The 16,584-nt window shown below is 45.8% G+C and overlaps 1 protein-coding gene across 1 annotated transcript in view; it reads right to left on the bottom strand.

Moving 5' to 3' along the window:
• The window catches only part of LOC132765843 (zinc finger protein 585A-like), a 30,624-nt gene extending 18,005 nt beyond the window's left edge, over window positions 1-12,619 (bottom strand). Inside the window, exons 1-3 of the mRNA XM_067463249.1 lie at window positions 12,556-12,619; window positions 8,398-8,599; window positions 1,340-2,433 (exon numbers count right to left, since the gene is read on the bottom strand). Coding sequence (XP_067319350.1) covers window positions 1,340-2,433; window positions 8,398-8,569 — 1,266 coding nt within the window. The 5' untranslated portion in view covers window positions 8,570-8,599; window positions 12,556-12,619. The remainder of the gene's footprint in view (window positions 1-1,339; window positions 2,434-8,397; window positions 8,600-12,555) is intronic.
• Between the last annotated feature and the right edge of the window lie 3,965 nt (window positions 12,620-16,584).

Below are 16,584 nucleotides of genomic sequence, written 5' to 3'. Positions count from 1 at the left end.
TCTCCTCTCTTGTAGTTTGAAGCCATTGTCCCATTGCGTCCTAGTCTCCAAGGAAGCAGAAAACAAGCTTGCTCCCTCCTCCCTGTGGCTTCCTCTCACATATTTAAACATGGCTATCATATCTCCTCTCAGCCTTCTCTTCTTCAGGCTAAACATGCCCAGTTCCCTAAGCCGCTCCTCATAGGGCTTGTTCTCCAGACCCTTGATCATTTTAGTCGCTCTCCTCTGGACACATTCCAGCTAGTCAATATCTCTCTTGAATTGTGGTGCCCAGAATTGGACACAATATTCCAGGTGTGGTCTAACCAAAGCGGAATAGAGCATGGGGAGCATGACTTCCTTAGATCTAGACACTATGCTCCTATTGATGCAGGCCAAAATCGCATTGGCTTTTTTTGCCGCCACATCACATTGTTGGCTCATGTTTAACTTGTTGTCCACGAGGACTCCAAGATCTTTGTGGACAAGTTAAACATGAGCCAACAATGTTTAAATGCTGCAAACAGAAAAAGTTGAACACCAGGTGAAACAACTCATGACAATATTTACATACCACATTCCTGCAGGCCAAGCCTCAAAAGTTATACTTCGAAACACATTTATTGTAATTTTTCTGCTTCAAACTCAACATCAACTATAGTTACACAACCCTCTTACAGATGTTTGGAATATGTTCTCTATCCGCTGGAGAAGCCATTAGGTTCTGTGGCACGGGATTAGTATAGGGACGCAAATGCTTTAGTAGGTAATATTCAGAAAAGTTAAAATACATATTTTTTTAAAATGACATTTCTTTTTTTAAATGCAATTCTGCAGAATCCGTGACAAACATGACAAACTTGTACATAAAACGGACCGCGCAAATAGAAAAGTCCATACGAACAGCTTAGCATAAGAAAAGGCAGGAAATATGGATCGGGAGTCGAGTCAAAGTTCCACCAACACTCCTTAATATTCCTCATGAAGTGAAACACAAATTGTCATCAGACCAAACTTCTTTTCTACAGTTTGATTATATTACAGCGTTACGACCTTCCGGACGACAGTTTAATCCAGAGTTTTCCAAAGATTCGACATTTTTAGACAGGTGCCAATCTGCGACACAGTCATTCGGTTTGACCGACCAAACCGGAGGTTCAACCAATCTCTTAGAAGAGATACGGACTGTAGGTAAACTGTTTGAGACACAACGTATCTCATGAAAACGTTTCATTAAGATTTTGAAAAATATATGATTTGTAAGATGGTAACATACACTGTCGTTTCTCGTCCGCGCGACATGTCGTGACACATAGTTCGGAAAGTTCTGGTTGAATGCATCACGGTGCGTGATTTGTTAGTATTCTGCCATAACCGAAGGAGCACTTTCCATGTGTTTGTAGGGTTTCTCCCACGTAGGAGTCCGCTGGTGCTTGGTACACGCGCCGACGCCGCCTCCGAGACACTGCCCGCACTCGGCTCGCTTGCAGGCTTTCTCCCCCGTGTGGGTCCTCTGGTGCGAATGGAGGTGCCCCCGCTGGCCGAAGCTCTTCCCACACTCCACGCACTTGTAGGGCTTCTCCCCCGTGTGGGTCCTCTGGTGCGCATAGACGTGCCCCCGCTGGCTGAAGCACTTCCCGCACTCCATGCACTTGTAGGGCTTCACTCCCGTGTGGGTCCTCTCGTGCGAGTGGAGGTGCCCGCTCTGGCTGAAGCACTTCCCGCACTCCAGGCACTTGTAGGGCTTCTCCTTGGTGTGGATCCTCTGGTGGGAATAGAGGTGGCCCCGCTGGCTGAAGCTCTTCCCGCACTCGGTGCACTTGTAAGGTTTCTCCTTAGTGTGGATCCTCTGGTGGGAGTAGAGGTGGCCCCGCTGGCTGAAGCCCTTCCCGCACTCGGTGCACTTGTAGGGCCTCTCCCGGGTGTGGATCCTCTGGTGGGAGTGGAGGTGCCCGTGCTGGCTGAAGCTCTTCCCGCACTCCAGGCACTGGTACGGCTTCTCCTTGCTGTGGGTGCTCTGGTGCTTGGTGCAGGCTCCACTGTCGCTGAAGCTCTTCCCACAGTCCATGCACTTGTAGGTCTTCTCCCCGGAGTGGGTCCTCTGGTGGGAGTGGAGGTGCCCGTGCTGGCTGAAGCACTTCCCGCACTCTGCGCAGGCGTAGGGTTTCTCCCCCGTGTGGACCCGGAAGTGGATGTTCAGGTGCGACTCGTACTTGAAGGCCTTCCCGCAGGCGGGGCACTTTGCCTGGCTGGGCTCCGGGGCCAAGGGCTCCCCTATCTCGGGGCCCAGCGGGGTGGGAGGCTTCTTCTTCCCGTTCTTGGACTGGTTCCCCTTCGGCTTGGACACCCCGCTTTGGCCCTCAAACTCCTGCTGCTTCTCCACAATCGGTTTGGGCGCTTCCCAGGATGCCATGGGGGGCTCCCGGTAGGCCTCACTTGGGGGCATGTTGCCTGCTGGAGATAAGAAGGAGGAGAAGCAGAGGAAGACGCATGAGGACAGAGCTATTACAGGATGTGCATATGTATGCTAAGTTATTACAAGGATAATTGCCTGTATGGGTGCGTGTTGAGGAAGAACACCTGGACAATTAAGCAATTAAGCTTGAGCTACTCCCTGAATGGAGTAGATCATGAGGAGTGCTTCATCGTATATTCAGACAAGGTGATCAGATGATCAGGAAGAGACCGGATGGGACTTCTATACTACAGGACTTGCTGAAGATCCTGAAAAATTTACGACAAGACTCCTTGCACCAATGAAGAAGCGGAGAATGCATGAGTTTAATGAATTGGACTTTTGTGTGAGTTATTTTGCTGCAATAGACTAAGTTTATTTTCAAGGCTGGTTATTTTGTAAAGCTGCATATTTATCTCTGACTAGGTAAAGGTAAAGGTAGTCCCCTGACCAGTCATGTCTGACTCTGGGGTGTGGTGCTCATCTCCATTTCTAAGCCGAAGAGCCAGCGTTGTCCGTAGACACCTCCAAGGTCATGTGACTGGCATGACTGCATGGAGCACCGTTACCTTCCCTCCGAAGCGGTACCTATTGATCTACTCACATTTGAATGTTTTCGAACTGCTAGGTTGGCAGAAGCTAGGGCTGACAGCGGAAGCTCACGCCGCTCCCCAAAATCGAACCTGCGACCTTTCAATCAACAAGCTCTGCAGCTCAGTGCTTTAACCCACTGCGCCACTGGGGGCTCCTTATCTCTGACTACTCAAGAGTAAATTTTGTTTTTCCTTTTACTCTGACTCTGTGTGATTCAACTAGAGGGCTGGGGCTGGGAAGACTGCTGGGTAGCTTCTGCATAGACTGATAAACCGCAACAAGAGCTTCTCAAACTTTTCATGTTGACGACACGCTTTCTAGGCATGCATCCTTTTGCGATATGGAAATTCAATTTTACGGGCAAACTGGAGGTTTGTGTGTGTGTGTGTGTGTAGCCAAAGGTTTTTATGTCTGGAATTACTGGGTTGCTCTAAGTTTTTGGGGCATTTTGGCCATGTTCCAGAAGCATAGTCTCCTGATGTTTGTGAGGACCCTCATAATCTCTAAGGATGCTTGCCATAGATGCAGGCAAAACATCAGGAGACTATGCTTCTAGAACATGGCCAAAACGCCCCCAAGACTTACAACAACCCTACACACACACATCATATCAAAATATATAGAAATTCAGAATACACACACACACACACACACACACACACATGTATGTATATACACATATACATACATACATACACACACACACACACATATATATATATTCTGAATTTCTATATATTCTGATATGATGATGTGTGTGTAGGGTTGTTGTAAGTTTTTGGGGCGTTTTGGCCATGTTCCAGAAGCATAGTCTCCTGATGTTTGTGAGGACCCTCATAATCTCTAAGGATGCCTGCCATAGATGTAGGCAAAACATCAGGAGACTATGCTTCTGGAACATGGCCAAAACGCCCCCAAGACTTACAACAACCCTACACACACATCATATCAAAATATATAGAAATTCAGAATATATATACACACAAACACATGTATGTATATACACATACACACACACACACACATATATATTCTGAATTTCTATATATTCTGATATGATGATGTGTGTGTAGGGTTGTTGTAAGTTTTTGGGGCGTATGTATATGTATGTCACAGAAAACTGGGCAACTTGGAAGGAGCTGAACAGATTGCGCTCTGGCACCACGAGATGCAGAGCCAACCTCAAGAAATAGGGCCACAAAGTGGAATCCACAACATGTGAGTGCGGAGAAGAGCAAACCACTGACCACCTGCTGCAATGCACACTGAGCCCTGCCACATGCACAAGGGAGGACCTTCTTGCGGCAACACCAGAGGCACTCCAAGTGGCCAGATACTGGTCAAAGGACATTTAATCAACTACCAAACTCACAAATTTTGTATTTTGTCTGTTTGTTTGCTTTGTTCTGTTAGAAATGTAATATAATTGACTGGTTGTCCTGACCTGACAAATAAATAAATATATGTATGTATGCTTATACACACACACACACAATACACAATTTAATCTGTATAAACAATGTTTGGAATTTTTCCCTATTTAATTCTTATTTATTTATTCACCCTATTTATACTCCACCTTTCTCTACCCCAAAGGAGACCCAAGGCGACCTACATATAGGCAATTATTCAATGCCTTAGAAAACATACCATTCCAATAAACATTAAATTTAAATTAATACCTGTTAAACATTTTTAAACATTATATTCAATATTAAAACCACGCCATTCATAATCGTAGTCCATGGCTGTTCCATAGTCATTGCACATATTCCATAACCGCCTTTTTTCATCTGCGGCAGGCTAGACGGCAGGTTGAGGGTGAATCCAGCAAAGACGGAAATCCTATGGCTGGGTCGACCGGGCAGTGGGGATGTCCAGCTGCCTACCCTGGATGGCGAGGCGCTACGCCCGTCATCGTTGGTCAAGAGTCTGGGAGTCCTTTTGGACCCTCTGCTGATGATGGAGGCCCAGGTCTCCGCCGTGAGCAGAACCGCCTTCTTTCACCTGCGGCAAGTTAGACGGCTGTCCCCCTCCCTGTCCAGGGACGACCTAGCTACGGTAATCCAGGCCACGGTCATCTCAAGACTGGACTACTGTAACGCCCTCTACATTGGCCTTCCTCTGTCGGTGATCCGGAAGCTGAAGTTGATACAAAATGCAGCTGCTCGGCTTCTTGCAGGAATTCCGATGAGATGCCACATCACCCCAATCTTACTGCAGCTGCATTGGTTACCAATTGAGCACCGGATCACTTTCAAAGGGATGGTACTCACCTTGAAGGCCTTGCATGTACCTGAGGGACCGCCTCACCCCCTCCCAACCCCAGAGATCCCTCCGTTCTGAGGACCAAGATCTATTGGAAGTCCCCAGTGTCAAGACCTTGCGTCTAACAGCAACCAGGCGCAGAGCCTTCACAGCAGTGGCACCATCGCTCTGGAATACTCTGCCACCTGAAGTCCGTGCCTTGTGGGACTTACCAGCTTTCCGCAGGGCATGTAAGACATACCTGTTTCGACAGGCATTTAATGTTTGATATTGCTGTTTTTAAATTGTTTTAAATTGCTTTTACATTTTGTTAGATTTTAGCCATTCTTGTAAGCCGCTCCGAGCCCCAGGGGAGTGGCCGCATAGAAGTTCGAATTATAAATAAATAAAATAACTTTTATTGCATTGCACTATTTTCTGAAAACTTGATCCCAAAGTCAGCTTTTCCCACTCTTTCTGAAGGTCAGGAGGCAGGGGACTGATGTAATGGCACTGGGGAGGGAATTTCACCACCAAGGTGCCACCACTGAGAAGGCCCTATCTCTCATTCCCACCAGCCGCACCTGCGAAGGAGGCGGGACTAAGAGCAGGGTCTCCCTGGATGATCTTAACCTCTGAGATGGTTTGTAGAGGGAAAGATGTTCGGACAGGTAAGCTGGGTCAGAACTGTTTAGGGCTTGAACTTTGAACTTTGAACTGTGCTCAGTAGCAAACTGACAGCCAGTGGAGCTGATGCAACAGGGAGGTGGATTGCTCTCCGGTGAGCAATCCCGTTGCTGCCAGTTGAACCACTTGAAGCTTCCGAACAGGCTTCAAAGGCAACCCCACATAAAATGCGTTGCAGTATTCGGGATGTAACCAGAGCATGGACCACCATGGCCAAGTCTGGCTTCCTAAGGTACAGGCGCAACTGGCCACTGCCGAAACCTGGGTTCCAGGCTCAGCGATGAATCCATGATGACTCCCAAGTTGCAAACCTGAGTCTTCAAAGGGAATGTAACCCCATCGAGCACAGGCTGTAACCCTATGCCCTGTTTGGCCTAGCAACTAACCTGGATCCAACTTGTCTGGATCCAATTCCAATTTGTTTGCCCTCATCCAGAGTGTCATAGCTGCCAAGCACCAGTTCAGGACCTGGACAGCCTACTTAGCAGGAGGTGGAAAGGATTGATAGAGTTGGACATCCAACTCCAAAACTCCAGATGATCTCTCCCAGCAGCTTCATGTAGATGTTAAGCAGCATGGGGGACAATATTGAGCCCTGCAAGATCCCACAACGGCTCCGGCCCAGTTTACCTGTCCGAACGGATTCTCCCCTATGAACCATCAAGTTTATTAAGATCTTCCGGAGGTGCCCTGCACTCCTTCTATTTCTATTGGTTTTATATTAATTTATGCAATGCTTTTTATATGAAATAATAATAATAATAACAATAATAATAATAGTAATAATAGTAATATTTATTTATTTATTTATTTTATTATTTAAACTTATATGCGGCCACTCCCCTGGGGCTCGGAGCGGCTTACAAGAATAGCTAAAATCTAACAAAGTTTAAAAGCAATTTAAAAACAGCAATATCAAAGATCAAAGGCCTGTCGAAACAGGTATGTCTTACATGCCCTGCGGAAAGCTGGTAAGTCCCGCAGGGCACGGACTTCAGGTGGCAGAGTATTTCAGACTGATGGTGCCACTGCTGTGAAGGCTCTGCGTCTGGTTGCCGCTAGACGCAAGGTCTTGACACTGGGGACTTCCAATAGATCTTGATCCTCAGAACGGAGGGATCTCTGGGGTTGGGAGGGGGTGAGACGATCCCTCAGGTACATTGGCGCCAGACCATGCAAGGCCTTAAAGGTGAGTAGCATCCCTTTGAAAGTCATCCGGTGCTCAATTGGTAACCAATGCAGCTGCAGTAAGATTGGTGATATGTGGCATCTCATTGGAATTCCCGCAAGAAGCCGAGCAGCTGCATTTTGTACCAACTTGAGCTTCCGAATCACCGACAGAGGGAGGCCAATGTAGAGGGCGTTACAGTAGTCCAGTCTTGAGATGACCGTGGCCTGGATCACCGTAGCCAGGTCGTCCCTGGACAGGGAGGGGCCAGCCGTCTAGCCTGCCGCAGGTGAAAGAAGGCGGTTCTGCTCATGGCGGAGACCTGGGCCTCCATCCTCAGCAGAGGGTCCAAAAGGACTCCCAGACTCTTTACCAATGATGACGGGCGTAACGCCTCGCCATCCAGGGTAGGCTGCTGGATGTCCCCACTGCCCGGTTGACCCAGCCATAGGATCTCCATCTTTGCTGGATTCACCCTCAACCTGCTGGCACGCAGCCATCCAGTAACGGCCTCAAGGCACTGATGGAAACAATCGGGTACAGAGTCCGGTCGGCCTTCCATCTTCAGCACCAGCTGAGTGTCATCTGCATACTGATAACACTCAAGCCCAAAACCTCGAACCAGCTGAGCAAGTGACCGCATAGAGATGTTAAACAACAACAGAGGGGAGAGGATGGCCCCCTGAGGAACCCCACAAGATAGAGGGGACCTCTCAGAGACCAGGCCTCCCCTCTCCACTCGCTGTCCACGGTTGTGAAGAAAGGAGGGGAGCCAGTTTAAAGCTCTCCCCCTGACTCCAGCAACAGCAAGGCGGTGGGTCAAGAGATTGTGGTCGACTGTGTCAAATGCTGCTGTGAGATCCAACAGCACAAGCAGCGCTGACCCGCCCTGGTCAAGCTGGCATCGAAGGGGATCCGTGATGGAGACCAGCACAGTCTCTGTCCCGTGCCCCGCACGGAAACCGGACTGGAAGGGATCTAGTCCAGCTGTGTCGTCTAGGAATTGCTGCAACTGCTCCGCTGCTGCCCTCTCCATCACCTTGCCCAGGAACGAGAGATTTGAAACTGGGCGGTAACTGGAGGGAACCGAGGGATCTAAATCTGGTTTCTTCAGCAAGGGAGAGACCACCGCCTCTTTTAAATATGGGGAAACTATTAGATAGTTGAGTGTGAGGTTCAAAGAATTATCCTGTCTTTATGAAGAAAGGTTTACAAAATATTTTCCCTCACTTTGACATGTTGCTGCAGAGAGATATGGGTCACTTACTCCCGTCTCCTTCCTTGAGGCTGCAGCCATGAGTCCCAAAGGGCATCCATGGAGGGCAAAGGGGGCTCTTACCCAAAGAGGCGACATTCCCATAATTCTCCAACAGGACCTCCTTGTAGAGGACCCTCTGGCCCGGATCCAGGAAATCCCATTCCCCGCGAGTGAAATACATAGCCACCACTGCCTCAGAGTTCACCAGTCACTGGAAAGTAGAAAAGAAGACATCTTAATGAGCTAGATATGGAAACGTCAAAGTATGTTTGTAAGCTGGTGAGTTGGTTTGCCCCATCAAGGCTCTTCTTCATCCTCTGTGGCTGGATGGATCTGGGCCAAACTTGGCCCACAGACCTTCAATGACCCAATTTTAAATAATTATAACAAAACTTTATTTATATTCTGCTCTATCTCCCCAAAGGGACTCAGGGCGGATTCCAAACATAAAAGGCAAACATTCGATGCCTGAATACAACAACAATACATCCATACTAACCAAATTCGAGTCATTCGGGAGATGTTAGTGGAGTACAAATAAAGTTAATAATAATGATAATAATAATTTATACAACCCAACATATAAATACGAATTATAACTTAACTAACTAAAATTAAAAAGCACAGCCTGTTATAACAGACATAAGACAAAACATCAAACATCAAATAGAAACAATAATTTCCCATTTGGCTATATGGCCATGGTCTAGAGGCATTCTCTCCTGACGTTTCACCTGCATCTATGGCAAGCATCCTCAGAGGTCGTGAGGTCTGTTGGAACTAGGAAAAAGGGTTTATATATCTGTGGAATGACCAGGGTGGGACAAAGGACTCTTGTCTGCTGGAGCTAGGTGTGAATGTTTCAACTGACCACTTTGATTAGCATTTGATGGCCTGGCAGTGCCTGGAGCAAACTTTTGTTGAGAGGTGATTAGATGTCCTTGTTTGTTTCCTCTCTGTTGTTTTGCTATTCTAATTTTAGAGGTTTTTTTAATACTGGTAGCCAGATTTTGTTCATTTTCATGGTTTCCTCCTTTCTGTTAAACTTGTCCACATGCTTCTAGTGGATTTCAATGGCTTCTCTGTGTAGCCTGGCATGGTGGTTGTGAGAGTGGTCCAACATTTCTGTGTTCTCAAATAAAATGCTGTTGAAATCCACAAGCATGTGGACAATTTCAACAGAAAGGAGGAAATCATGCTAATCATGAAACATTCACACTTAGCTCCAACAGACAAGAGTCCTTTGTCCCACCCTGGTCATTCCACAGATATATAATCCCTTTTTCCTAGTTCCAACAGACCTCACTTCCTCTGAGGATGCTTGCCATAGATGCAGGCGAAACGACAGGAGAGAATGCCTCTTGGCCATGGCCATATAGCCCAAAAAAACCTACAACAACCCAGTGATTCCGGCCATGAAAGCCTTCGACAATACAATTTCCCATTTCTTTGCATTGTTCCAGCAAAAAAAAACCCCACCCTTTTCGAATGCAGAGCAGAAGTAAAGGAACAAAGCAGATTGGCTACTGCTAAGTGGCATGTGAATGAAGGAAAGGGAGGAAGGAGAGAAACAGAAAAAGAAGGAGGAAGATAAAGGAAGGAAGGAAGGAAGGGCAAGAAAGGAGGGAGGGAGGGGGGAAGGAAGGAGAGGGAGAAGGAATGGAGGTGAGAGAGAAGGAAAAAGGAGGGAAAGAAGGAGAAAAAGAAAAGGGAGTGAGCAAAAAGAAGGAAGGAAAGAAAGAGAACAAGAAGGCAAAGGAATGGAGGGACAAGGAAAAAAGAAAAAGGAAAATATATGAGAGAAAGGAAAGAAGGAAGGAAGAAGGGAAGGAAATGCAGGTGTTGAGCTGAGCTTAAGGTTGAGAGACTCAATAGCATCTGCTTTCCTAGGCCATCATTTTAGATCAATATTATATGATCTATATAAATAAAAATGTAATGTTCATTCCTGACTGTGAGAGCCGTTCAGCAGTGGAACTCTCTGCCCCGGAATGTGGTGGAGACTCCTTCTTTGGAGGCTTTGAAACAGAGGGTGGATGGCCATCTGTCAGGGGTGCTTTGAATGCAATTTTGCTGCTTCTTGGCAGAATGGTGTTGGACTGGATGGCCCACGAGGTCTCTTCCAACTCTGTGATTCTATGATTAACATAACTCAAAAGCCACTGGACGAACTGACATGAAATTTGGACACTATACCCCTAACAGACCAAGTGACCACCTCTCATAAAACGCGCCCAAAAAAAAAACAACAGTGGAAAGGGCAAAAAAGCTAAATGATGAAAAGCTAAATGATGATACAGAAAAAAAAGGAAGGAAGAAGGGAGGGAAGGAAAGGGAAAAAGAAAGCAAGAAAGAAGGAAAGAGGTAGAGAAGGAAGAAAGGAGAGAACGAGGAAGGAAAAGAAAAAGGGGGGAAGGAAAGAAAGCAGTAGAGAAGGAAGGAAGGAGAGAAAGAAAGAAAAAAAGGAAGGAAGGAAAGAGGGAGCGAAGAAAGGAGGTAAAGAAGGAAAGAGAGAAGGAAGGATGGAAACAAAAAGCGAAGGAAGGAAGGAAAGCAAGAGGTAGAAAAGAAAGAAAGGAGAGAAAGGAAAAGAAAAAGCGGGGAAATGTTAGAGAAGGAAGGAAGGAGGGAAGGAAGGAAAGAAGGAGAGAAAGAGGGTACAATGTATTGTCGAAGGCATTCATGGCTTTGAAACTGGTAGCCAGATTTTGTTCATCTTCATAGTTTCCTCCTTTCTGTTGAAATTGTCCACATGCTTGTGGATTTCAATGGCTTCTCTGTGTAGTCGGACATGGTGGTTGTTGGTGTGGTCCAGCATTTCTGTGTTCTCCAATAATATGCACTGCAGACTCCTTCAACCAGAGAAGTCAGCCATAACAGAGCACCTGATGAACCAACCTGGATACAGCATATTACTTGAGAACACAGAAATGCTGGACCACTCTCACGACCACCATGTCAGGCTACACAGAGAAGCCACTGAAATCCACAAGCATGTGGACAATTTCAACAGAAAGGAGGAAACCATGAAAACGAACAAAATCTGGCTACCAGGATTTTAAAAACTCTAAAATTACAACAGCAAAACAACAGAGAGTAAACAATCAGGCACATCTAATCACCTCTCAACAAAAGATTGATTAGCACTGGCAGGCTAATCAAGGTGGTCAGTTGAAACATTTACATCTAGCTCCAGCAGGCAAGAGTCCTTTGTCCCACCCTGATCCTTCCACAGATATATAAACCCTTTTTCCTAGTTCCAACAGATCTCACTACCTTTGGGGATGCTTGCCATAGATGCAGGCAAAACGTCAGGAGAGAATGCTTCTAGAACATGGCCATATAGCCCGAGAAAACCTACAACAACCTAAAGAGGGTACAGCTAATCTATATAAATAAAAATGTAATGTTTGTTTGTGGGATGAACAGAACTCAAAAACCACTGGACAAATGGACACCAAAGGAAGGAAGGAGAGAAAGAGGGTACAATGTATTGTCGAAGGCTTTCATGGCTGGAATCACTAGGTTGTTGTAGGTTTTTCAGGCTATATGGCCATGTTCTAGAGGCATTCTCTCCTGACGTTTCGCCTGCATCTATGGCAAGCATCCTCAGGGGTAGTGAGGTCTGTTGGAACTAGGAAAATGGGTTTATATACCTGCGGAATGACCAGGGTGGGACAAAGGACTCTTGTCTGCTGGAGCTAGGTGTGAATGTTTCAACTGACCACCTTGATTAGCATACAATGGCCTGACTGTGCCTGGAGCAATCCTTTGTTGAGAGGTGATTAGATGTCCTTGTTTGTTTCCTCTCTGTTGTTTTGCTGTTGCAATTTTAGAGTTTTCAATACTGAGAGCCAGATTTTGTTCATTTTCATGGTTTCCTCCTTTCTGCTGAAATTGTCCCACCTGCTTGTGGATTTCAATGGCTTCTCTGTGTACACAGACTACACAAAAATAAAAATACATTAGAACGCATGTGCAAAACCACATATATACACATATACAGAAATATATACACACACAAAGCACATATACACAGACTGGGCCACAGCTAGTCATAATACAATATATAACATAATCTATTATACATAAAACACAATATAATACATAATATAATATATAACATAGCATAATATCCTCCCCCAAAGAGGTTTCTCCCACCTTTACCTCTTTCTCCAGCCTCCTCCATTCACCCCCCTAGTTTCACCCACTTCCGCTTCCTCCAAGAACCAGAAGCGGAAATGATACTGACTTCCCGCTTCCTCCTGTTGCAGGCACACCACTTCCTGCCGCCCTAGGAACCAGGCTGGGACTCTATGGCCTTTGGGAGGACTTGGTTGCTCCTCTTTCTCTGCAGTGTTCATTGAACACCTTAAGAACAGACAAGCATCCCGAGTTCTGAGGATGACCTGGGAAGGAATCCCACTGGAGCATTGCAACACACCCAAATACCTGGGAGTCACTTTGGACCGTGCTCTGACCTACAAGAAGCACTGCCTGAACATCAAGCAAAAAGTGGGCGCTAGAAACAACATCATACGAAAGCTGACTGGCACAACCTGGGGATCACAACCAGACACAGTGAAGACATCTGCCCTTGCGCTATGCTACTCTGCTGCTGAGTATGCATGCCCAGTGTGGAACACATCTCAACACGCTAAAACAGTGGATGTGGCTCTTAATGAGACATGCCGCATTATCACGGGGTGCCTGCGCCCTACACCACTGGAGAAATTACACTGCTTAGCCGGTATTGCACCACCTGACATCCGCCAGGAAGTAGCAGCCAATAGTGAAAGGACCAAGGCAGAGACATCTCCAGCCCATCCCTTGTTTGGATATCAGCCAGCACGTCAACGACTTAAATCTAGACATAGTTTTCTAAGATCTACAGAGACACTCGCTGGAACACCTCAGCAAGCAAGAGTCCAAAAGTGGCAGGCTCAAACCCAGAACCTCAACCAATGGCTGATACCAAATGAGAGACTCCCCCCTGGGCACACAGAAGACTGGGCGACTTGGAAGGCGCTGAACAGATTGTGCTCTGGCACCACGAGATGCAGAGCCAACCTCAAGAAATGGGGCCACAAAGTGGAATCCTCGACATGCGAGTGCGGAGAGGAGCAAACCACTGCCCACCTGCTGCAATGCAACCTGAGCCCTGCCACATGCACAAGGGAGGACCTTCTTGCGGCAACACCAGAGGCACTCCAAGGGGCCAGATACTGGTCAAAGGACATTTAACCAACTACCAAATTTGCAAAATCTGTGTTTTTTTTTTTTTTGTTTTTCCTTTTTCTTTTTAATCTGTGTTTTTTTTGTTCTGTTAGAATTGTAACACAATGGTATGGTTGCTGATGACACGATAAATAAATTGAATGGAAGGAGAAGCTGTGCTTCATTATTATTCATATTCTATATAAAACACAAGGAGTCAACTTTCAAATTCTCTCTTTTTGTGGGACCTCTTGTAAGGGGTTTGGAGCACTTTGTGTTGTTGTTGTTGTTTGGTTCGGAAGCAGTGCATTTGGACTGTCCTCCTCTCCTAAAGGGCCTGGTCTAGGGGATGCTGGGAGCTGTGGATATGCTATTGTGTGTTTTGTTTGCCGAGGGAGTCATTTTTGCGCTTGCACTGTAGCATCTTTTTGCTTTTTTCGCTTTTTAAGTCCCTTCCACTGTGTGCTTCAGTGTTTTTACAAGTGAGGGTCACTCATTGGCCTGAGAGGTGTCTTGTGTCCAAATTTGGTGTCGATTTGCCCAGTGGTTTTTTTATGTTAATCCCACAAACGAACATTACATTTTTATTTATATAAATTATATATATAAACACATTATATATATATGAATACATAATATCTAAAATGTATTAATATGGAATATATATATATATGTTATGTATTTATATATAATACATTTATATATATATACAGATGTATATACACACGCTCATATATATGCAAACATATTAGTTATATACATACATATTATATACACATATTTTTATGTATTATACACGCATATTTATATATATTCACACATATATACACAAACATTTTTACACACACACACGTGTGTGTGTATGTGTGTAAATATATGCACACTGTATGTATATATGTATATATATACACATACACTATGTCTGTATAGTGTGTGTGTGTATATATATATATGTGTGTGTGTGTGTCTGTATATGTATAATTTTATGAGTGTATATGTTGGAACCCAGATGCCTTAAAGAGCCAGGCACAGGAGTATATCCAAAACAATAGTTTATTAAAGCAAAGTAAACAGGACCCAGAGACACTTACTTCAGTGCCTCTGGTCAAAACTCAAAGATTGTAGCAATTTCTAGCTTGAAAAACAAATTCAGAAAATAATCCGGATTAAACTGGCAAAAACCCGGATTAAACAAGAGTTCTTCCAAAGCGCACCAATATCACACAGTTCAAGGAAAACAAACAAACAAAGAGCTGTGAAGAGAAGCTGTCGTCCAAAGTCAAAGAAGTCCCAGTTGAAGGTTCCAAAATCCACAAAGCAGCGTCGTTGTCAAAAACAGTCCGAAGTCAAGGAGAGGGGAAATCTGCACTTACGATAATCTAAACTGGTCGGTACACAAAGCAAGGCAGCAACAAGACCCAAGGCACGAAACCAACACTTTGCCTACTGCAAGGTTCTATCATTCCAGTGCCTACATTTATCTTACAGCTCATCATCCGATAATGAGCTGCCCTCCACCCCATCCTCATCACTCTCAGCTGGCTTAGCTTCAACAGCTGAACGCCAATGCCCATCCCTCCAACTCTTCCACCTCTTGTCAAGACTTAGATCTCCCCATAATTCCACAATATCACCAGATTGCCAATCCCCGCCACCAGAAAACCCCACAAAAGTGTCCCTGGACGTTGGTTGAGTACACACATTCTGAACCTCCTGTACTTTGGTCCAATCTAATGATTCCTTTTCATCCCCATCACTCCCAGACCCAACAGCCCCAGAAAAACCCATGAAATCCTCTTCCTCCGTGGGAGCAGTAAGTATGTCCTGGATCTTCTTTCTCTGATGCTCCTCATCCGATTCCTGCTCTCGAGTAATCCCCTTAGTCCCGCTATTCCCATCTGGATCTCCTTCCTCCTCCTCACTCATTTCACTCTCGGAGAAACCCTCAAAGGACTCTTCATTAGTGGGTGACATAAGTATTTCCCAGATCCTCTTCCTTTACTGTTCCTCGTCTAACACCTGGGCACCTCGTTTCCCTCCTCTACTACTCCTACTACCAGTTGCAGCATTGCCAACAGACTGTACTACAACAGCATATATGTGTATGTACACACACACATATATAATGCTGCTTCTCCCCCCAATATATATTGTATATATATATATATATGGCCATCCAAATAGGAACCATACAAAAAGTTGAAGCGGCCGCAAGAAAAAGGGTGGCAAAGGTGGCAGCAGTTGCAGATGCAGGAGTCTGGCTGCCTCTTACAGGATCCTGCTTCTGACACCGCTGCCGCCTACTCTCGCTCACTCACTCAATGGGAAGGATTGCAGTGGCAGAACCAGGACTCACCCAGTGAGTGAGCAAGCGATGGAGGAAAGGGCAAGAGAGTGAGCGAGGGAGGGTAGCAAAGGCGGATCATAGCATCATAGAATCAAAGAGTTGGAAGAGACCTCATGGTACACCCAGTCCAACCCCATTCTGCCAAGAAGCAGGAATATTTCATTCAAATCACCCCTGACAGATGGCCATCCAGCCTTGGTTTCAAAGCTTCCAAAGAAGGAGCCTCCACCACACTCCTGGGCAGAGAGTTCCACTGCTGAACGGCTCTCACAGTCAGGAAGTTCTTCCTCATGTTCAGTTGGAATCTCCTCTCTTGTAGTTTGAAGCCATTGTTCCATTGCGTCCTAGTCTCCAAGGAAGCAGAAAACAAGCTTGCTCCCTCCTCCTCCCTGTGGCTTCCTCTCACATATTTATACATGGCTCTCATATCTCCTCTCAGCCTTCTCTTCTTCAGGCTACACATGCCCAGCTCCTTAAGCCGCTCCTCACAGGGTTTGTTCTCCAGACCCTTGATCATTTTAGTCGCCCTCCTCTGGACACATTCCAGCTTGTCAATATGTCTCTTGAATTGTGGTGCCCAGAACTGGACACAATATTCCAGGTGTGGTCTAACCAAAACAGAATAGAGGGGG

Source organism: Anolis sagrei, chromosome 2, assembly GCF_037176765.1.
Source record: "Anolis sagrei isolate rAnoSag1 chromosome 2, rAnoSag1.mat, whole genome shotgun sequence".
Taxonomy (NCBI): domain Eukaryota; kingdom Metazoa; phylum Chordata; class Lepidosauria; order Squamata; family Dactyloidae; genus Anolis; species Anolis sagrei.
Note: the sequence above shows the minus strand (reverse complement) of the source record. Positions and strands in the feature narration are given on the sequence as shown.